Genomic DNA, 23,955 nt, shown 5'->3' on the forward strand with positions numbered 1-23,955 from the left:
AAGGGGCAAGAGACATGGGCAAAAGTTAAGATAAAATAGAGTCCAGTATTACCAGTGAAAATGAATTTAAAAAAACAAATGCAACAGATAAAAACTGATTTAAATTCGTTAGCCTCCCAACAGGCCACGCCGATTATAAATATCCCTGGGGCAAATACTGGATCTGTGAAATGTTTGACAGATGACGGAAGATATCGCCCAGTAAATTTCTTGGCTGTGTGTAGGGATACTTTTGTTCACGGCGTGTTGGATGAAGGAAAACTACAAAACATTAAAAGGCATTTGGAGAGAGACCCACAGTCTTGGGCAAATGTTAAATGCCGTTCATGCAAATCGTACAAAGAGTTTGAAAAGTGTTTTTTGAATTAATTTTGGAGCAAGGCAAAACAGATGTGGATCCAAAATGAATTTCTAAATGGGCAAAGTTACAGGTAGGGTAATGGGACGATGAGAGATTTTTGCAAGCGTGAACTTGGCAAGCTTATGCATGTGAAACATATGTTGGGGGTTTTAACAGAAATCACCACATTAAAAAAGGGGATTACCCAAAAATTTGCAGTGGGATCTTGTCCATAGTCCATTTGATTCCATGGTCGAATTTCTAGAATTTGTAGAAAAGTTAGAGAGGGCTGTGAAGTTCAAACCTCAGAGCAAACCAAGTGGTAGTTATCAAAATGGGAATCCAAATAATCATCACCAAAATAATAATCATGAGAGAAATCAAAGAAATTCTCAGGGAGATATTAGCTGGAATGAGCAGAATAGTTGGAAAACAAACAGGAGTGATAACTTCTGTGAATGGGGCCCAAGTAAAGAACACAGATTTGATGGGGGAAATTCATGTAAAGTGCTATCGTGTAACAACTGGTTGGGAAACTGATGTTTGCCACACCTCAGATCCACGGATGGTGATTTGAATAGGAGATGAAAAGCACTGGAGATAATGATAATGGTAGAAATGTTGATAGGTTGGGAGAAAGGGAACAAATATGTAATATGGAGTATGTTAAAGAGGAAGGCTATACTGGTGGCTCTTTCAATAAAAGCAGGCATGAATAGCGGAAGCATAGATTTGGGAGAGGTTTAAGTAAAAATAATGGGAATAAATTTGCAGGGAATGGTGTAAGTTATGAATGTCTAATGAATGAGTATGTGAATAGGAATGAATGGAGCGATTCAGTGGTTCAAAAAGAAGTTAAAGAGGAGATGACTTTTGTGAAAGTAAATTGTGTGGAAGGTTCTGAAGAGGTATTAGCAAATAGTAGTAATTGCAGTAAGGAAGGTGGTGTAGTAGCAAGTATTTGTGAGTCAGCAAAAATCGATGATATTACTGAAGGCAGCATAGTTTTGGATTCGCCAGTTGCAAGTGAGGGTGACTGCGTTTCAGCAGAAAGTGTCAATGTTACCAAGGGAGGCTTAGCATTGGTCTCACCAGCAGTTCAAGTCAAAAATGTATTGGTGGAGGTAGATGATTTCTGTTTAAGGGAACAGAGTAATCATAATTTATGTAATGATGTAAAACCTACTGGTATTAATACTTTGGAGGAAGGAATTTACGCGTTTCTAGTGTGTGTGTGTGTGAATGGTGAAAAAATTTTGGGTAACCTTGAAAAAGCAATTGATTATAAATTAAAATGTGTTTGAGTGGATATGGAGAAAGTTACAGATGAAGTAGTAACAGTAAAATCTAAAATCGAATCAGTGGAAAAAGATACTGGGGAAAAATGGGTAAGATACAGACTGTATAGAAGTGCAAGATGCTCATAAACGCAATATAAACTTAGCAGTTAGTGACATTGCCAATCGTGTAGGTGAAGGGGCGAAAGACATGGGCAAAAATTAAGCTAAAATCAAGTCCAGTATTACTAGTGAAAATGAATTTAAAAAACAAATACAACAGATGAAAACTGATTTAAATTTGTTAGCCTCCCAACAGGCCACACCAGTTATAAATATCCCTGGGACAAATACCGGATCTGTGAAATGGCGAAATGAAACTTATTGATGAATGTGTGGATCTAAAACGTTTGTCAGAGTATGTATGTGAGTGTGAGAAAGTATGTAAAGTAGGATCTGTGGTTAATCTGGATGAAAAGTGTGTAGAAGTGGCAGTGTGTGCTAATTTTTGTCCGATCGCAGAGGAAGTCCCAAAAATGTATAACAAGGTAGCAGCAACTTGTGTAATGTAGCGGCGGAGGAAAGTAAGGTTTCTGATGTGAAATTTTGTAATGATTTAAATGGTGTATCAGCAGATAAGGTTGCTGAGATGAATATCTATGGTGATGATGGCTTAGGTATTGATGTATTATTTCAGGAGGATTTCAGAAAGATTTAACAGTGAGTTGATGTGTAATTTTTTTGAATTTGCAAGTGTCGATATTTTGTAGGGAAAAAACAGTAAAGTTGTGCATGTGGTGGGTAGTGAATTGGCAAAAGGTGTGGAAGAACTAACAGAAAATTTAGACAGGGCTGAAGTAAATAGTGCAGATGGGGCCAGTTTGTGTAATGAAGTTCGTAGGAATTGGTATACAAAGTAGGAGTGTGATTTTAATGTGACAGATTGGCATTGGTAAGATAGAACGTTACAGTCATTACTGCCACATATGTGGAAATGAGAGAAGTTTAAAATTGCTAGAGGTTTAGAAAATGCAAGGAATGAATTTGGGGCGAAGAAAATATTAAAGAATTATTTTGGGATGAACATGAGATTGAGGGATGGATAGAACAGGATGTGTGTGTGCTAGAATTGGAAGAGAAGGGACAAAATGTAGAAAATGATTTATTAAAGGAGAAATATTTAGAACGAATGGAAATGGTAAATGTACAGCCAATTATTGAAATTAAAGTTCACAAAGAAATGGTAGATGCACTTCTGGATTCAGGTAGTAATGTGTCAGCAGTGTTGGAGAGTTTTACGAACATGATTAAAAATACGAAACAATTAATCTTCCCAGTCACTAGCGCTCAGATTAAAATGACAGTTGGTGGTATGAGTATGCCAATAAGACAACAAATACTTTAGAATTTAAATGTGGAGAAAATAAATTCGAGATAGAATGTTTTGTAGTGAGTGCTCTAGTAAAGGAGGTAGTTTTAGGAACTGACTTCCTGTGCAAATACAATACTTCGCTTAATTGTGTAGGGAAATGCCTAGAATTTGAATTTCAGACTGAAAAAGGGCAAGTAAAATTTAAAAGACTTTTAACAGGTGAAAATCAGATTGGTCATGTCATAGTTACTGAGGGTTGGAGTGAGGGAGTCGGTATGCATAATAGAATTATGCAAGGGATTGATGCAGTCAAAGGTATATCAGAAGAGTGAAAGAAAGAGTTGTTGTACGGCTATGAGGAAGTATTCTCAGATCGATTTGGTAAAGTTACCGATTTCGAGTACTCTATAAAAGTGAAACCTCATGAACCAATAAAGTGCAAACCGTATGTAATACCTATAGCTGATCGGGATGCCATCAGAGTTCAATTAAAACAAATGTTGGATTGGGGTATAGTCGAGCAATGTAGGAGCGATTACTGCAATCCAATCATTATTGTTAAAAAATGTGATAACTCATTCGGAATTGTATTAGGTGTAGAAAAATAAATAATGGAATTGTAAGGGAATTAGACCAGCATGACAATATGGAGGAACTGCTGCAGAGTTTTAATAATATCAGTTTAATGTCCAGTGTTGATCTGAACTCGGGATTTTGGCAGATCCCGTTGGCAGAGTAAAGCAGGCAGTACACTTCTTTCCTTTTTGAAGGGCAAAGCTAACGGTTTAGAGTAGTACCATTTGGACTTACAATTTCTGTGGCAGTTTTTGTAAGAGCATTGAGTCATGTACTGGGGGACAGTCTAATGAGCAAACTCGTGATACACGTAGATGATATACTGATCGCTACAGAAACATGGATGAGCATTGTCGAGGTTTGGAGGAGGCACTCATGGCTCTGAGACAAGGTGGAACGACTTTAAAGCTCACAAAATGTGTATTTGTTCAAGCAGAAATTCAATTCCTGGGGCATATACTTACTTTGGAAGGAATTTTACCTAGTTCTGAAACATTGAAGTCCATTGCTGAATGTAATAGACCCAAAAGTAGGAAACAACTGAAGTCATACTTGGGCTTGTGCAGTTTCTACAGATAATTCTTGGGGGAGGAGGAATGAATATTCTGAATTCAGGCAAATTGTTGAAGAAAAATGCAGCTTGTAGGTGGACCTAGGAATGTGTAACTGAATTCCAGGGTATAAGAGATAAACTGTGCAATAGTAGTGTTTAGTGTTGGATAGTTCAGACTATGGAGGAGGTTGTGAGCTATTTCAGGAAAAGCTAGTTGATGGAAAAATCAAATACCATAGTATGGCATTCTCCAGCCGCATGCTAAATAAGCACGAATGAGGATACAGCATATCGGAGACAGAGACGCTCTTGATCGTGCATGTATTTAAGAAATTCTGCATGTATTTAGAGGGCAGAAACGTGACAAGTGTTGTCGGGCCACAAGGCGCTCAGTTATCTGCAGGACTGCAGGATACTGAATGACCACTTAATGCAATGGGCAATGTTCATGCAGCAATTTGAATACAAAATCCGGTACATCAAGAGTACAGAAAATTGTGTTGCCGATGCTCTGTCCAGATTACCAGTGGGGGGGCAGAAGACAATGGTGACCCTGAACTGAAAGGCATTAAGGTGAATTTTGACAGCAAGGGATACGAGCAAGTACCCAAATATTTTAAAATACACAACGGAGTGTTATTCCGGCAGAAAGATGAAGTGATGGACAAATGGAGACTCTGTTTTCCCTATAAGTATGTGAAACAGTTAATAGACTACATCCACTTCAGTCACAGACATTACGGATCTGAGAAATACACGGAAATCATCGAGGAATACACCCACATAAATAACCAGATGGGTCCACGCGCAGCTGGTGGCGTGCAACCACTGCCAACGGGTCGAATGCTGCACGACAGCGCAACAGGGGGAAATACAAAGCATTATATCTACTAAAATGGGTGAGTTACTGGCTGTGCCCCCCCCCCCCCCACCCCACCATGAACCATAGACCTTGCCGTTGGTGGGGAGGCTTGCGTGCCTCAGCGATACAGATAGCCGTACCGTAGGTGCAACCACAACGGAGGACTATCTGTTGAGAGGCCAGACAAACGTGTGGTTCCTGAAGAGGGGCAGCAGCCTTTTCAGTAGTTGCAAGGGGATGATTGACTGATCTGGCCTTGTAACACTAACCAAAACAGCCTTGCTGTGCTGGTACTGCGAACGGCTAAAAGCAAGGGGAAACTATGGCCGTAATTTTTCCTGAGGGCATGCAGCTTTACTGTATGGATAAATGATGATGGCATCCTCTTGGGTAAACTATTCTGGAGGTAAAATAGTCCCCCATTCAGATCTCCGGGCAGGGACTAATCAAGAGGACGTCGTTATCAGGAGAAAGAAAACGCGTTCTACGGATCGGAGCATGGAATGTCAGATCCCTTTATCGAGCAGGTAGGTTAGAAAATTGAAAAAGGGAAATGGATAGGTTAAAGTTGGATATAGTGGGAATTAGTGAAGTTCGGTGGCAGGAGGAACAAGATTTTTGGTCAGGTGAATACAGGATTATAAATACAAAATCAAATACAGGTAATGCAGGAGTAGGTTTAATAATGAATAAAACAATTGGAATGCAGGTAAGCTACTACAAACAGCACAGCAAATGCATTGTTGTGGCCAAGATAGACACGAAGCCCACGCCTACAACAGTAGTACAAGTCTATATGCAAACTAGCTCTGCAGATGACGAAGAAATTGAAGAAATGGATGATGAAATAAAAGAAATTGTTCAGATAGTGAAGGGAGACAAAAATTTAATAGTCCTGGGTGACTGGAATTCGGTAGTAGGAAAAGGGAGAGAAGGAAACGTAGTAGGTGAATATGAATTGGGGGTAAGAAATGAAAGAGGAAGCCACCTGGTAGAATTTTGCGCAGAGCATAACTTAATCATAGCAAACACTTGGTTCAAGAATCATCAAAGAAGATTGTATACATGGAAGAACCCTGGAGATACTAAAAGGTATCAGATAGATTATATAATGGTAAGACAGAGATTTAGGAACCAGGTTTTAAATTGTAAAACATTTCCAGGGGCAGATGTGGACTCTGACCACAATCTATTGGTTATGACCTGTAGATTAAAACTGAAGAAACTGCAAAAAGGTGGGAATTTAAGGAGATGGGACCTGGATAAACTGACTAAACCAGAGGTTGCACAGAGTTTCAGGGAGAGCATAAGGGAACAATGGACAAGAATGGGGGAAAGAAATACAGTAGAAGAAGAATGGGTAGCTTTGAGGGATGAAGTAGTGAAGGCAGCAGAGGATCAAGTAGGTAAAAAGACGAGGGCTAATAGAAATCCTTGAGTGACAGAAGAAATATTGAATTTAACTGACAAAAGGAGAAAATATAAAAATGCAGTAAATGAAGCAGGCAAAAAGGAATACAAACGTCTTCAAAATGAGATCAACAGGAAGTGTAATATGGCTAAGCAGGGATGGATAGAGGACAAATGTAAGGATATAGCGGCATATCTCACTAGAGGTAAGATAGATACTGCCCACAGGAAAATTAAAGAGACCTTTGGAGAAAAGAGAACCACTTGTATGAATATCAAGAGCTCAGATGGAAACCCAGTTCTAAGCAAAGAAGGAAAAGCAGAAAGGTGGAAAGAGTATATAGAGGGTCTACACAAGGGCGATGTACTTGAGGACAATATTATGGAAATGGAAGAAGATGAAGATGAAGATGAAATGGGAGATATGATTCTGCGTGGAGAGTTTGACAGAGCACTGAAAGACCTGAGTCGAAACAAGGCCCCGGGAGTAGACAACATTCCATTAGAACTACTGACAGCCTCGGGAGAGCCAGTCCTGACAAAACTCTACCATCTGGTGAGCAAAATGTATGAGACAGGCAAAATACCCTCAGACTTGAAGAAGAACATAATAATTCTAATCCCAAAGAAAGCAGGCGTTGACAGATGTGAAAATTACCGAACTATCAGTTTAATAAGTCACGGCTGCAAAATACTAATGCGAGTTCTTTACAGACGAATGGAAAAACTGGTAGAAGCTGACCTTGGGGAAGATCAGTTTGGATTCTGTAGAAATATGGGGACATGTGAGGCAATACTGACCCTATGACTTATTTTGGAAGCTAGATTAAGAAAAGGCAAACCTACGTTTCTAGCATTTGTAGACTTAGAGAAAGCTTTTGACAATGTTGACTGGAATACTCTCTTTCAAATTCTGAAGGTGGAAGGAGTAAAATACAGGGAGCGAAAGGCTATTTACAATTTGTACAGAAACCAGATGGCAGTTATAAGAGTCGAGGGACATGAAAGGGAAGCTGTGGTTGGGAAGGGAGTGAGGCAGGATTGTAGCCTCTCCCCAATGTTATTCAATGTGTATATTGAGCAAGCAGTAAAAGAAACAAAAGAAAAATTTGGAGTAGGTACGGAAATCCATGGAGAAGAAATAAAAACCTTAAGGTTCACCGATGACATTGTAACTCTGTCAGAGACAGCAAAGGACTTGGAAGAGCAGTTGAACGGAATGGACAGTGTCTTAAAAGGAGGATATAAGATGAACATCAACAAAAGCAAAACGAGGATAATGGAATGTAGTCGAATGAAGTCGGGTAATACTGAGGGAATTAGATTAGGAAATGAGACACTTAAAGCAGTAAAGGAGTTTTGCTATTTGGGGAGCAAAATAACTGATGGTTGTCTAAGTAGAGAGAGAATAAAATGTAGACTGGCAATGGCATGGAAAGCATTTCTGAAGAAGAGAAATTTTTTAACATCGGGTATAGATTTAAGTGTCAGGAAGTCGTTTCTGAAAGTGTATGTATGGAGTGTAGCCATGTATGGAAGTGAAACATGGATGATAACTAGCTTGGACAAGAAGAGAATAGAGGCTTTCGAAATGTGTTGCTACAGAAGAATGCTGAAGATTATATGGGTAGATCACATAACTAATGACGAGGTACTGAATAGGATTGGGGAGAAGAGGAGTTTGTAGCACAACTTGACTAGAAGAAGGGATCAGGTGGTATTACATGTTCTGAGGCATCAAGGGATCACAAATTTAGTATTGGAGGGCAGAGTGGAGGGTAAAAATTGTAGAGGGAGACCAAGAGATGAATACACTAAGCAGATTCAGAAGGATGTAGGTTGCAGTAGGTACTGTGAGATGAAGAAGCTTGCACAGGATAGAGTAGCGTGGAGAGCTGCATCAAACCAGTCTCAGGACTGAAGACCACAACAACGACAAACTGACTGTGGAAAAATTTTGGCCCACTACACACAGGATGAAGTGGCATGAAGTATTCTTTGTTGTGGTGGATGTGTTCTGTAAGTTCATTAAACTGTATCCGATATGGTAAGCGAATACTGAAACTCTGACTGCCAAACTGGAGAAGGATTACTACAAGAATATTGTAAAACCAGTAAGGCTGTCATTGACAATGGATCATAGTTTACTTCGAAAGATTGGAACACGTTCATGAAAAACCAGGATGATCAACATATCAGTATATCCGTCTATTACCCAGCGAGGAACCCTTGTAAATGGTATCTGCGGGAAGTAGGACATATTCCAGCAATTGTCATTCCAAGTGGGTGGAGTACATGAGCATGTTTGACGATGTACTCAACAGTGTAAAAAGTAAGGCTATGGGGTACTCACCTTTTGAAGTAATGTCTGGGGTGAAACCAAAGTTCCTACTCACAGAAATGGTAGAATTCCTGTCACAAAAAACTGAATCAGCTGCTGAAAGAGAGCAGGTAGTAAAGGCCTGCATGAAAAAGTTAGCTGCTGAAAGGAAAAGGTGGAATGATGAGCAATACAAACCGATGAAGTACAAAGTGGGTGACAAAGTGCTTATATGCACCAAAGAGCATTCCAGCGAAGTGGACGGGGAGATTAAGAAGTTATTCGAGTTATACTATGGACCATTTGTTGTGGCAGAGTGCCCTCACCCAAATGCATACCATTTAAAATACCCTATCTCAGGAAAACCTTTTGGTCTAAGAAATGTGAAGGAGTTGAGGCTGTTTATAGAGAAAGGGGAGAAATGAAAAGCTGTTCTAATTTGTAATTAGTGGTAGTAATTTTGGAGGGATAATTTTGTGTGTTTTACTTGGGGATTCTTTTGTAATTTGTCAGTTTACTGTGGCAAGAGGAGGAAGTTTAGGCACTGCTTGTGCATGGAGGTCAGTGGTCTCATGGATTTAAGTAAAATATGTATTGATTTATGCTTTTTATAAGAGTGTGGCAAAGAATTTAGTGGTCAATTTGAAGAGTATTAAAATTGTAATTGTATGTGCACGCATTTTTTGGTGAGTGGAGGTAGGAAGGATTTATTAAAGTCAATTTAATAGAACTTGTGGGAATTTGAGCTTACTGTGATTCAGTTGTTTGCCTTGTGACTCTGTTCTTGAAGTATCATTTTCCGCTGGAAAGAAACTTTAGCGAGTATCCTGGTTGGGTTTGGGAATTTGTTTGTTGACAGGTTTCTACTTTTGGTTTTCATTGTAGACAGATTTGTCACAATAAATGGTGGAGCTCCGAATTCAGAGACAGAGACAATTTCTGTGAGGCACTTGGTCAAAAAAACTGATGTGAGTTGATCAATACTTCATGCTAAAATCTGTGTCAGCATGTGTACTGTGACAGGAAAAATTTGTGCAAGAAGGCATCTTAGCACTGAGTGAGTGGCACAAGAAGTGCTTACCGAATCGCACACAAGTGAAAGTGCATTTTAAAAAAAAATTATTTCTTGTCCAAAAAATTGTTTATGCACAACTGAAATGCAGGCATTTACTTAATATGTTGTTTTGTTCATAATTTGTGTTAGTTTAAATTTATTTCAAATTTCATGCTGCTCTCACACCACTACAAAAAATTTGTAAACACTATTGGCCTAGCGTTTTAATCATTTAGTTGTGTTCTTTGTAATTTGTTTTGTATGTACTTGTATGAACTGAAGGGTGCTACTTCTGAACATTCTGGCAAGCCAGAATGTTAATAATTAAAGGTGTTTGAGGTAACGGGCAAGTTGTGGTGCCCTGAAAATATTCGAAGTCCAGAGTTGGCGAGGCCGCGGGCTACTTGGCAAGCTGGGGCTCGACAGCAACCACGTAGTGCCCAACGTTAGCCTGAGCAAGACAGGTAGCCCCAGCGCATGGTCCAAGCCAACTGCGTGGCTTGGAATTCCATGTTGACACTGTATTGAGGACTGTGCTTTGTGTTAATGAAGGAGATCTGTATGCCAGGGGTGGCAAAGATGGTGGACTTTGCGAAACCATAATGGCAGACATTTCACAGTGCATGTAGAAATTAATTATAGCCAGAGGAAACATGATACCTTAAAAAGAAACATGTACATTGCCATTATTTGCATGATGATTCTGATGGTGTAATCAGATTTTCAGTATCTTTATTAGTTTAAAGATTTGTAGTTTAAAGTTTAGTATCCGACTGTAAATTGTACAAGTGACACCGAGCAATGAATTATCAAAATCTATATGGTTCATCTCATTTTGTCAATCAATGTGTTTTAGCAAGCTATTAGTGTAAACCTAAATTGGTATGAAATACAGGCATGTAACTTGAATAGTACATGAGTTATTGGAGGTCAAAGTGGCCATTTACTATTGATCGTAAGTACTACACAATTACACGAAAAAACTGTAACAGCATGCTTATAAATATATTTACTTGTCTGTGTCTTTGTTTATATCCGATATATACTATTCATGAAGGAATTGGTCAAATATTTACTGTGTTTTAGAAAGCACAGAGGCATTAGGCTACTGGCCTACTTTTGTTTCTATTCCTTTGATATGCGTTTATGTATTTAATAATGTGTGTTAGAGCATGTTTATGGTCCAGCCACAGAAATATCGATTTAATTTCAAGTTATTTAAAGGTAAATCCATTATTTCATATGTGTTGCAAAATGTTTGTGAGTGTGCCTTGGCTTGGAGGCATGTCGGGAGCACTCTAGAAAATCACAGCACTCGTTTCTACATTAGGCGACTACCGAAGTCAATGGAGAGACTTGATGGGAGTGGGGGTTGCTGGGCAGTAAGGCATGGCAGGCAGTCACAGGAAATATTTGGAGATTGTTGGGCAGTTTTTGCGTGGTCACGGGAGACACCAATAAGTGTTTTGCAGTAATAAATGGCGTTCTTAAAGGTACTTCTGCTATCGTACTCATCATTTAAACACATTAAAAATAGTACCTGCAGATTTTATTTAATTGCAATCTTTCATTTATAAGTTTCTATGTTACATTCAAAATTCGCAACTGCCGAGTGATAGGAAACTTCACCCATTCGATTCATATGTGTATTCATATTGTATACTGTACAATCAGCAGTATTTGGCATGTAAGGCAGCAACTACATATCCCAGCTCTCAGACAACAAAACCAGCCAAAACTTTTAATATTTCAACTCTGAGTCTGAGGGTACGTAGTTGAGGGCCACATTTGTTTGAAAGCCCACAGTCTGTTTCATTTTTCATTAAGACGTCAAGACTTTTAAATGTGTTTATGAAATAAGAATCAGGTAGAAAAAAGTCGTGATTGAAACTATAACAAACTATAGTTCCATTTTGTCAGTAATTATGAACTGCCAATGTGCTCATAAAATGTAAAACTTATGTATGGGCTGAAAATGTAATTTCCCACTAGTACCATTTTCCCAGAAAAATGTGAAAGAAGGGCTTCATTCTATTCTCAACTTTCTATAGCTCATAATGTCTGAATCATATATCTGTCACAAAAATACATTAAAGAATATCACTTTGGTAACAACTACAAGACTATTTCCGAAGAATAAAACTGAGAGGTGCCAATGTTTAGTATATTACCAAGTGCAAGTGATAAAATGGCACCACTAGGTCGGGCAGCTTCGCCATCCACTGGCTCCACAATGATATCAGTATCATCTGGTCCCTCTGACCTCAGTGGCTGAGAAGGAGAGACAGGATGCCTGGTATGTGAACTATTTTTGCTGTGCTCACTGTGACTTGCTTTCATACCTGCAATATCAAACGCACTCTTGGAAAAGTGTAAACATAAAATGAAGAATGAAAACAAAACTCTAACAGGAACAAGTACAGGAAATCAAGTTGCAAACATTATAAATTTTGAAAATCTGAAACTTTGTGTTGTATGGGATTTAACCGAGATTCTTGCCTTTTGCAACCAGTGTAAAATAAATTGATCCATCTGGGTATGTCTCATGGACTGATTCAAAATTTTAATTAATTTTATTGTAATAATGAGAAACCATGGATGGATCACAAACAATGGAATGAGTCAACACAACAACTTTTCATATAGCAGAAGTGCCCAGCAATGGAAAATGACATTAAAAATTTTAAAAAATTGCAGCTCATACCCTTATCTTTTACTAAAATAAGTGAAACAACTAAATTAGCATTCCATCTTGTATAAATCAAATTAGTAGTTGCATTTGATTTAATTTAATTCATACATTTGAAAATTGCCAAATTCTTTAAGTAGTAATATTACTTAAAGACATACCAGAATCCCTGTGTAGTGAAGGTTCTTGAGTGGTATAAACTACAATATCAACTGATTCATAATTCTTTCTGCTTTGCAAGTTTTCAGGTGGGCTGTTAATAATTTTGCCTTCTACTTGTCCTGGTGGTAATCTGTGGTGTTGCCGTTGTAAGTGTTGTTGCTGTGGTTGTTGATGCTTAACCTGAACAAATATACAGTCTGCATAAATGCTTAATCTGATATAATGTCTTTTTATAATTCTCTTAAAGAAAATAATATCCACAATTATATGATCAGATACTTTTTTTCCAAGTTGTTGATTTCCATAGTGACAGATAACACAGAAACAATATCTCAATATTTGGAAACTTTAACTATGAACGGTACTGTCCAAAATGTAAACATACTAATAAGTAACAGATTTTTCCTGAAAAGAATGTTAGAATGGTTGCAGAACAAAGTGAAGCCTGATTAGGAGACAATTGGCACACAACAGTGAGAAAACACATAATTAGTAATGTTTTGATACATATGACACACATTTATGAAGAAACATACAAAAACTAGAAACTATGTGCCATGCTCTCTATGAGATCATTTGAGAAAACAATTGCTTGTCACTCCTACTCCAGAGAAAATTTTTTATGGAGGTTGTGATGTAATCAACCAATTGACCTTTAATCAATATAATGATAATTAAATTCAGTATTGTAATAAATCATTCACATGAGACCCCTTTCAAGAATATTGTTAATAACAGATTAATTAATGATAATAAAAACTGCAATGAACAGTGTAAGAGGTATGCACTACCTGCGATATGTAAGCTATAAGAGAATCTGAGACCAAAGAGCAGTGTTGACTGCAGTATGAACTGTGTAGCAAAAGCAGTATGTTGTTGCTAGCGAGCAGTCGCCTGCCTGCGCTTGTCAGTCCTGTCTGGTGTATCATGTTGGGTGGGCCGGTCGCGGTGCAGCGATGCTGGAGCCTGAGTATTATTGTATAAGGTAAAAAAGCAGTCTCGCGCATATCTAGTAACATTATGTAAACTCACATGTAAATCTTTTGAAAATGTCCTAATAATAACCTTTGTCTAATTTCTAACAAGCATTCATTTCAATTTAAAGAATTTAATATTTTTTTTAATGCATGATTATTCTGATTGTTGCAAAAGAAAAATCATTTGCTTCCTTTCATAAATAATAAATGTATAGGCCAGCGTTGCACAGAGCTGTGCCGGGAAAAGCTATTGTAAGAGCAGATAGTTGCCGACTTTATCGAGGTGAGAATTTTTGCTTTTTATTCAGAATGATCTTACAGGGCCATGACGCAGCACTGCTGTCGTCCAAATTTTACCAGGTTACTGAATTTATTTTTTATTACGAGGTTTAGGAATTTTTCTGTTTCGAGCTTACATTAAATGGGAAACAAATTTTGTGTGGAGGTTAAATGAAAAAGAATTTCTGTAGAGAGGTTACACTAAATAAGAATAACATTAACCTCAATAATAATTCATTATAATATTTTTTGTGGGGAGGTTACACTAAAATTAGAATCATTATCTATAATTTTTATTAATTTCTGTGGGGAGGTTACACTTGGCGACAACCGGCCAGGATTGGATTTCTTTGTGAATCTCTGAGAAGTAGTCATATATCTGCTCTTATTTACTTAAATGTAGTTTTCATCTGGCGCAACGCATTTACTAATTTGTCACTCTTTCTTTCACAGATCATCGGTAATTTGTTGCTCTTTGTTGTAATTGTGTTTGTTCCATTTTTGCCTCATCTTTGTTTCATTTGTGCTTAATTTTGATTTGTGAAAAATGCCGTGAAAAACTGTTAACAGTAAATCGCGATGTGCAATGAGTGAAACAGCCGACTCGAATAATTTGACCGATAATACTTGCGACACTCAATGTCTTAATGATAGTCCTCCATTTACAGACAATCAGTGCGTACCGATCACTAGTAATGATTTTAATGCTAATGATGAGCAAACAAATTCAATTGTGTCCTCTGTTAATTTAACAACAATTGATGACGCGGCACGTTCCGTTACAATGAACGCTGCTCCGCTTGACACACCCGATTTGCAAAATTTACGTAACAAACAGATAATTGTTTCTAACGAAGGTGAACAATGTACTCAAAGTACGTCAGATTTATTTGATTCCGATGTAGTGACCAACAGTGCTCATCCGAGTAGCAAACCTTTTCGTGAATCAAATAATGGTCAAATGGTTCCACAAAACGTGACAAATAAAGATACGTCATCAAATAGCACAGAGAACAGAGTAGGTAATATTGGGTGGGATCAAGTTATGGCATTATTGCTACAAATTAATGAATCATACAAACAACTTAATGAAAGTTTCAAACAGCGGAATGAAAAATTCGACAACCATTTCAAACAACTTAAAGAAAAACTAGACGACAATTCCAAACAGTTGAATGAAAGTTTCGAACAGTCGAATGAAAAACACGACAACCTTAATGAACAGAACAAACAACTTAGTGAACAGATTACAGCCATTTCCGTGCAACTTTATGATACTAAAGAACAATTATGTGAGGAAATTGAGGCTTATGCTAGGAACAGTAGTGAAGAAATTAGATCTGTTGCACAAGAATTAAATAATACACATGCAGCCACAACAGAATCACTTAGAGATGAAATTAATGCAGTCAGTGAACAATGTTCAGAAAATGCAACACAGTTAAGTGACGAGTTTAAATTAATGTCAGTTTCACGCACTCTGGATACGGAAGTCGATAAGAAATTTGAACAACAGATCAACCAAATTGACGAACGTATTAAAGTGACAGAAATGAAAAATGTTTCAGTCACTAACACATCACAGCATACGCCACGTTCCGAACATTTGTCACACTCACATAGCCAGTATAACTTAAGTAATTTACAAAGACCACGCGACTTAGAATCTGAAGAGACACAGACAAACAGATTCTCATGCAATCCTGAACCCTCTAAGACATACAGAGACGATAATTTTTATTACAAACACTTTCTATCCATGAGGAAATTTAAGGTATTTAAAAATGACAGAACACAGAGTCACACTTTGGACTGGATACAACAATTTGTTTTTGAATTTTCACCGGCATTGCCTGTAACACAGAAACTAAAATTTATTTGCAGCACGTAATAGACCTCAGGGGATTCATTACACTTAGATGAATATGTGCTGTAGCGTGCATAGGGCCCCGAGCCGTAGTAGTGCTATTTCATCTTTAGTTTTCTGCACTGCTGCCTTCTCTTCTACTATCCTTTATATCTATCAAAACAGCTCTTCAACTATTGATCTATCTATGATTAAGAAGGAGTAAAGAAAACCTGATATGACAAATTTTACCAAAAGTGACAGTTTTCATTAGATGCTCCAGAAATGGCAACCATGAGAACTTTAATACCAGACAAATTTAATCATCAGTATGTGTAAAATTATCAGCAACAGCAAACACATTTTGGTAACAATAGAGGTTTTTCTCAACAACAGCATCAAAACCAGCCAGTTAGCATACCTAACCAACAATGCAGTCTGCAAGGTCAACCAAGCTTTAATGTTTTGCCGCCTGCACGTATAGCATTGGCTCCACCAAATAGTAACGCATCGCAACAAGGAAACCAGTACGTACAGAAAACACATCATTTCAATTTCTATCGCAACGCGCCATATAGCAATGACTATCATGACAGGCGTAAAAATAATGGTCACAATTTTCAGCGTACGTTTAATAACAGTCTGTCTTTCCAGCAGCAGAATCATCCGCAACAACAAATTATCATGAACGAACCAGACAGTCGACATCATCACGAACCTAATACGTCAGCAAGAAATAACAGAACACTACAAATAGTTGAAATGCCACAGCATCCTCCCGCAAATAACAGCATGTCAAATAGAATTTGACTAGATACAGTACAGAGTGCGTCTTCCTGCAACGTAAGCAATACTTTTGACACACAGACTCTTGTTCACGAAAATATTACTTTTGACGACATCTGAGACACTCTCTTGCAGGAAAAACCAGTTATTCAAAAAACTATTTCACACCCTGCCATTGAAGTAACGATTGGATCATCCACATTTTCAGCAGTAATCGATTCTGGATCACCTATGTCAGTCATAAATGAAGAAACCTTCAACGAATGTAACAAACAGAATACCTATCCTATGTTACCATTAGGCAAAACTAAAGTAAAAGGAGCAGTATCTGGTAAAGGAGTAGACGTAAAATTACAGACACACTTATCGTTTTGTATTGCAGCTCATACGTTCCACTCAAATTTTTGGATTGTTCCCTTATTGACAACAGACGTTATTTTAGGTACGAGGTTTTTGGTACAACACGACGCAGTTATTGACTTTCACAATTCCTATTTAATGTTAAAGGATGAAAATGTACAACTGGCATTAGAATTTCAGCATGCTTTATCTACAGAAGAACAAACAATTAATCGGACAGAGGTCATTTCTACATCGCGTAACACGGACTGTCATTCCACATTGTTCACAGATACATACGTACACCAGTACAATACACCAGATGAAGCCAACTATGACATTAGGCAAATGATTTTTGATAAAGTAAAACAGAGCAGCGCGAATACAGATGATGAATGTACTCAAATACGCAATATTCTTTTACAGCAAGTTCCAGTTTTTGACAACTTCGTCGTCATTACGAGACATGGCACAAGAGTAGAGCAAAGACAACATGTGGAAAGAAATTAAATGCCTTTGGCAAGATAAGAATAATGTTACCATTAGAAACCATTACACTGTACGCAATAATATTCTGTTTCGCCACTCTCACCCTGACAGCAACAACTGGTTTATATGCATTCCTGATGAGCTTGTTAACAAATTAATTTGGTATACTCATTTAAGTTACGCACATTATGGAGCCAGAAAATGTTTTCTAATACTGAGACAGAACTGTTATTTTACCAACATGGAGAAACGTATTCGACGAGTTTTAGCGTCATGTAAAATCTGCCAGAAAGCTAAGTCAGACACGACTTCACATATTCCTCCGTTACATCCCATTGTACCTGTTAAATTGAGACACATGGCCGCTGTAGACATTTTTGGTTGGATTCCCAGAACTAATAGAGGTTTTTGCTACATCTTGGTTGCTGTTGAACTCACTTCAAAATGCTGCTTGTGTCTGTGTATATGCGGATGTGTGTGTGCGAGTGTATACCTGTCCTTTTTTTTCCCCTAAGGTAAGTCTTTCCGCTCCCGGGATTGGAATGACTCCTTACCCTCTCCCTTAAAACCCACATCCTTTCGTTTTTCCCTCTCCTTCCCTCTTTCCTGATGAAGCAACCGTTTGTTGCGAAAGCTTGAATTTTGTGTGTATGTTTGTGTTTGTTTGTGTGTCTATCGACCTGCCAGCGCTTTTGTTTGGTAAGTCTCATCATCTTTCTTTTTAGATATATTTTTCCCACGTGGAATGTTTCCCTCTATTATATTCATATCATTAATTAACTAATCTGGTATACATAAGCATTTCTAGGATTTTCGAGAAACCTGATATAAGTGAAACTGGTCTGTAGTTGTTGGTGTCATCCTTATCTCCTTTCTCTTACACTGGCATCACCTATGTTATCTTCAGTTTTTCTGGAAAAAATCCATATCTGAAAGAACAGTTTGCTATGTTCAGCAGTGGTGTTATTATCTGCTCACTTACCAGCTCTATTACATGATTTGATATTTCATCATCACCAGCTGATTTCTTAGACTTCAGTTTCTGTATAGGTTTCCTTAGTTCATCTTCCATGACTGGTCTTAAGAACACAGTACTGCATGATCTTTTTGGTACCTTAATGCTCTTTTGTTTTTGACTATTTCTTTCCAATTTTAAGTTTTCTACTACACTGATATAGTTATTATTCAGTATGTTTGCTATTTCCATACCATCTCTGACCACTGTGTTGTCTATTTTAATTGACTTAATACCTTCTTCTTTGTTTGACCCATCATTTTCCTTTCTTTCAGCATTAATTACATTCCAAGCTGCCTTTGCCTTGTTTTTTGAGTTCGATGGTGGTGTCAATTGCTCTTGCTTTTGCTTCTCTTATTGTTTTTCTATACATCTTTTTTAACATTTTATATTTTTCAGCTTTGCCCACCTGTCTCAGATCCTGCAGCTTCCTTCACTGTTCTAGTATTTCACTGGTAATCCACTGTGTTTGATCTTTCAGCCTTTCTTGTCTCTTTACATTGGGAAATGCTACATAAAATGGTATTTAATTGTTGAAAAAAATGCATCATATTTTTCATTTACACTCTGGGCCTGTAGGGTTCCATTCCAGGTTTCCTTACTTAACATTGTTCTAAAGATGTTGATATTTTGTTCACTGATGATCCTAATTTCTTTGGTTGTTCATTTTGGTTCTGATACTGTGTCATTACTTCTGCAAAATCTGATTAGTTGTCCATGATGATCAGATATTTCTGTCTGAACTACATGTGACTCATGATTACACATATTAGTAATTATGTTGCCAATAACTGTCTCACTTTGTTGGTGCAGTTATTGTTACTTTCATGTTGTGCTGTATTAACAATTTTTCAAAATCCTGTCTTATTTTTGTGTCTTTTACCATGTCAATGTTGAAGTCTCCACATATAATAAGGTTTCTCTTCATATTCGTTCTCAATAAGTTAGCAATTTTTTTCAGAAAGATGCTAATATTGCCACATGGTGATCTGTACACACAAAACACTCTAAAATCCTCTGTCACTATACCAGTAACTTCAAAGTCTTTTTCTCTAGCTATGGGCAATGTAGCAGCTTCACTGTTTACATTCTTTAGAAGATTACCTGTTTTAATATATATATACAAATGCCACCACTCTTATATTTAGATCTGCAGAAGTAACTAGCTAGTTTGCAGTCCTTCATTGCAACATTACCTATTTTACTTTCAATTAGTCCATGTTCACTGAAGCATAGTATGACTGGTCTTACTTCACTCAGGAGCACGATGAAGGTAATTCAGATGCCACTCAGAACTAATACTATCATTCAGCCTCTCAATAACAAAATGTTTCCACAGTGTAAACCTTTTTTTTAGAATATTGTCAGACAATCATAACGTCCAATACTATTGTTGAACATTAGTAATTTGTGAATTGTCTGTTAACATCACTGTGTTTTACAATTTTGAGCAGTTATGCCTGGTATGTAGCACTATGTGCAGAATGGCAAAAACCATTTCTGACTCCATCCCAATTCTACCTAAATAAAGTTAATAATTACAGTGACATGCCTGAATGTATTAATTTTTCTTTTATCAGGCGTGCATGATGTAAAGAAACTGTTTAGTTTCATCATACAGATACTTTACATTTTTGAGACGATTGCAGTGAACAAACAAGGAATTTTTTTCATTGTTAGTAAAGGGTACATTATTCAAAATTATCATAAGAACTGTGCTACAGGAATTGGTATACTATACTATGGTGGTTTGGTAAGTCTGGTAAGTTTCCATCAAAGAATGAAACATTTTTTTGCACCTTCATGACTGTTAAAGCTTGATTGTTCCATGGATTGCATAAAGAATTTCAACAATGTACAGCAGCTAGTTTATTGTTAACAGCCACCTGAATTGGTCTGTAAGCCAATTGTGATTGAAAATGGAGGAAACTGAGTATTTTGCCCTTATTAAACATTTTCAGTTGAAGGGTTGGACACCACACAAATCAAACCAGATTTGGATAAAGTTCGGGTGGACTCTGCACCATCATTAAAGACTATTTATTTCTGAATTAATGAATTTAAATGTAGCCAGAGAAGCACTGAAAATGAAGTGCCCTGCAGCCATCCAATTGAGGTCACTACAAAGGAAACCACTGACAAAACCCATGATATGGTAATGCAAGACCACTGAATAAAAATTCATGAGATTGTTGAGACTGTAGGCATATAAATTGACCAAGTACATAATATCCTGCACAGAGAACTGGCTACAAAAAAGCTGTGAGAAGGTGAGTGTCACGATTTCTTGCAGGCTACCAAAAGCACATCTGGCAAAACATTTCAATACAATGTCTGGCAATGTTTACCAGCAATCTGTAAGACTTTTTGAGCTGATTTGTGACTTTTGATGAAAAGCTATATCCATCATTACACACCAGAGTCACAAAAATGGCCAAAGATTGGTGAAAGTGCACTAAAAAAGGCAAAGACCATTTTCTCAGTTGGTAAGGTAATAGTCACTGATTTTTGGGGGGGGGGGGGGGGGTGGGGGGGTGGAGGGGGTTTACCAAGCAATAATCCTCATAGATTACTTGAGAAAGGCAGAACTATAATTGGATTCTATTGTGCTTTATTCTTGGATCATTTGAAACTTGCACTGGCTGAAAAAAAAGACTAAGGTTGGCACACAAAAATCTGCTCTTTCACCAGGATGATGCACAATCCCACACATCAGTGATAACAATGGTAAAAGTACATCATGTATTGGGCTCTGAACTGGTTCCTCATCCACCTTATTCACAAGACTTAGCCCCAAGTGACTTCTTCCCTGTTCCCTAACCTGAAACTTGGGCTTTCTGGGGGAGTAACAATTACCAGACCTATCAAAACACTCTCATATTTTATTCAATAAATTAAAAGCCTTCTTGATGAAACTAACTTGTGCTGTAACATCATACATTGTCTCAATCTTCTAGCTACTTGTGCAATAATTACATCTACAGCAGCTTAGACATCAATATGAACTTCAAGCTATTCAAAACCTTTGTGATCTGAAAAATTTTTGCTATGGTTTAAGTGCATATAATTTCCATGTGTGTACTTTGCATTTCATGCTACATGGTGCTACATTATCTTGTCATGGCTTCATGTGCTTATTCACCAATTTGCATTTTAGGCAGGAAGGGCTGTACAAACCAATGTTATAAGTGGTTCTTCATGTGGTGAAAATGAGTAACTGCAGCATTTTTGAAAAATATTTGCAGTGTACATTAGCAGCTACAATTATGCCAGTGCATTTCTTTTGGTGTTTTCTTCCCATGACAAAAGTTTCAGGTTAGTTTCCAGTATTTCAGACTGCATCATTCTCTTGTCAGTGTAATGGTGACCATATACTTACATAATTAGATCCCCTTACGAACCACCAGACTCAACTCGAGATGTAAATGAAAACTTAGGAGAAAACCTAAGTTCACTAGTATGCATGTTCCCTAATCATACTGTAATCACTGAAGGAGAGTTTAATTATCCAACAGTCAATTGGGATACTTACAGTTTTGTCAGTGATGGGCATGACGAGACATCCTGTGAAACATTACTAAAGGCCTTCCATGGAAACCTCAGAATCTCACTCATGATGGAAGCATATATCTAGTGGCAAGAAATCGATTGTACCTCTTTGAGGATGTCAACACTGAAACTGATATCAGTGACCATGAGGTAGTCATAGTAACAATGATTACCAAACTACTAAGAGCAACTAAAACAAATAGAAGGATTTGCATGTTCACCAAACTAGGGAACTAGAAACATTCAGCTCTGGGGAGGAGTGCATAGTAGAAATAAGGCTCAAGATTAAAAGAACAGTTGACCATGTCATTGACAGATATATATCTAGCAGAACAGTTCATGGTGTGTGAGACCATCAATGGTATGTAGCCACTATAAGGAAACTTCTAAAGAAATGGGCCCTACTGTGTAGTAAAATTAAGTATAGGGCTACAGATAGAGCAATGTTGAATGAAACGTGTTTGGGTGTCAAAAGGGAATGCATGAAGCCTTCGATGATTACAAAACAAAATATCATCCAAAGATCTCTCACAAAACCCAAAGAAATTCTGATCATATACAAAAGCTGTTAGTGTCCAGACACCCATGGAGGTGATAGGAACTGAAAATGAGGGTAGCAAAGCAAAAGCAAAAATGCTGAATTCCACTTTCGAATGTCTTTTATTCAAAGGAAAAAATGGGAATCTTCCACCAATTTAATTCTCACACCACTGCAAAACAAGTGAAGTAGATATTAGTGTCAGAGGCATAGAGAAACAGCAGAGATCATTAAAAATGAACAAAGCACCAGAGCCTAATAGACTCCTTTCAAATTATATACCAAATTTGTGACTGAATGAGCCCCTTCTTTAAAAATAATACATCATAGATTAGTTGTTGTAGAATCTTACAACATATTCTGAGTTCATAATTAAAGAGGTTTCTCAAATAAAACAACACTTCAATGCAGACCAGCAATGATTCCAAATACATTAGTCATGTGAAACCCAACTTGAGCTTTTCTCACATGGCTTCCTCAAAGCCATGAATCAAGGCAGTATGGTAGACACAATATTTCATGATTTCTGAAAGTCATTTGACTAGTACCACACCTAAGCTTATTATCAAAAGTGTGATTCAATGTGACAGAAAGCAAAATTTATAGCTGGATTGAGAATTTCATGCTACGGAGGATGCAGTATGTTATCTTGGATGGAGATCTTTTACAGGGATAAAAGCAACTACATGAGTGGCCCAGGGAAGTGTGTTGGGACCCTTGTTGTTCATGCTGCATATTAATGACCTTGCAGGTAATATAAATTGTAACCAGAAACACTTTGCAGATGATGCAGTTATCTATAATTAAATAATGTCTCAAGAGATCTGCACAAATATTCAGTCAGATCTTGATAAGATTTCAAACATGTTTACTGATAATCAATTTGCTTTAAATTTTCAGAAATATAAAATTATGTACTTCATAAAATGAAGACTTTTAATATCCTATGACCACAATATCAATGAGTCACAACTGCAACTGGCCAATTCATACAAATACTGGGGGGCAACAATTTATGGCAATAATGTAAATTCCCAGATGGAACAATACATAAAATAACGGAAAGGCAACCACTCACCAAACACACACACACACACACACACACACACACACACGAAAAGGAAAGTTGGTACTCACCATATAGCAGAGATGCGACTCAGCATTTCCACTATATGGTGAGTAGCAACTTTCCTTTTCATGATATTGTGACAATGATTATTGATCTTTCAGAGCAGCTGTCTAGGCTAATGGACGTGCAGAAGAGGAAGCGAAGGATGCACAGACAAGATGGGAATAGCAGCATAGCGTGAGGCAGGAGTCAGAAAGACAGAGACTCAATGGCTGCACAACAAGATGGATGCTGTTCTGAGTGGTATAGCATGTAAGAGATATACAGAAAGGGCGATCAGGGAGACAGGGGGTTAAAAAATGCGGAAGCAAAGAGGGAATCATAGAGGGGGAGAGAAAGTGAGACAGTTGGAAAGGGGTGGGGCTAAGAGGGGGGGGGGGGGAGGGGTACTGG

At 37.6% G+C, this 23,955-nt stretch overlaps 1 protein-coding gene across 2 annotated transcripts in view; it reads right to left on the minus strand.

Moving 5' to 3' along the window:
* The window catches only part of LOC126092430 (YLP motif-containing protein 1), a 639,037-nt gene that overhangs the window by 25,786 nt on the left and 589,296 nt on the right, over positions 1-23,955 (minus strand). For both annotated transcript variants that reach the window (XM_049908029.1, XM_049908028.1), the window contains exons 10-11: positions 12,615-12,795; positions 11,936-12,106 (exon numbers count right to left, since the gene is read on the minus strand). In XM_049908029.1, coding sequence (XP_049763986.1) covers positions 11,936-12,106; positions 12,615-12,795 — 352 coding nt within the window. The remainder of the gene's footprint in view (positions 1-11,935; positions 12,107-12,614; positions 12,796-23,955) is intronic.

Source organism: Schistocerca cancellata, chromosome 7 (assembly GCF_023864275.1).
Source record: "Schistocerca cancellata isolate TAMUIC-IGC-003103 chromosome 7, iqSchCanc2.1, whole genome shotgun sequence".
NCBI lineage: Eukaryota > Metazoa > Arthropoda > Insecta > Orthoptera > Acrididae > Schistocerca > Schistocerca cancellata.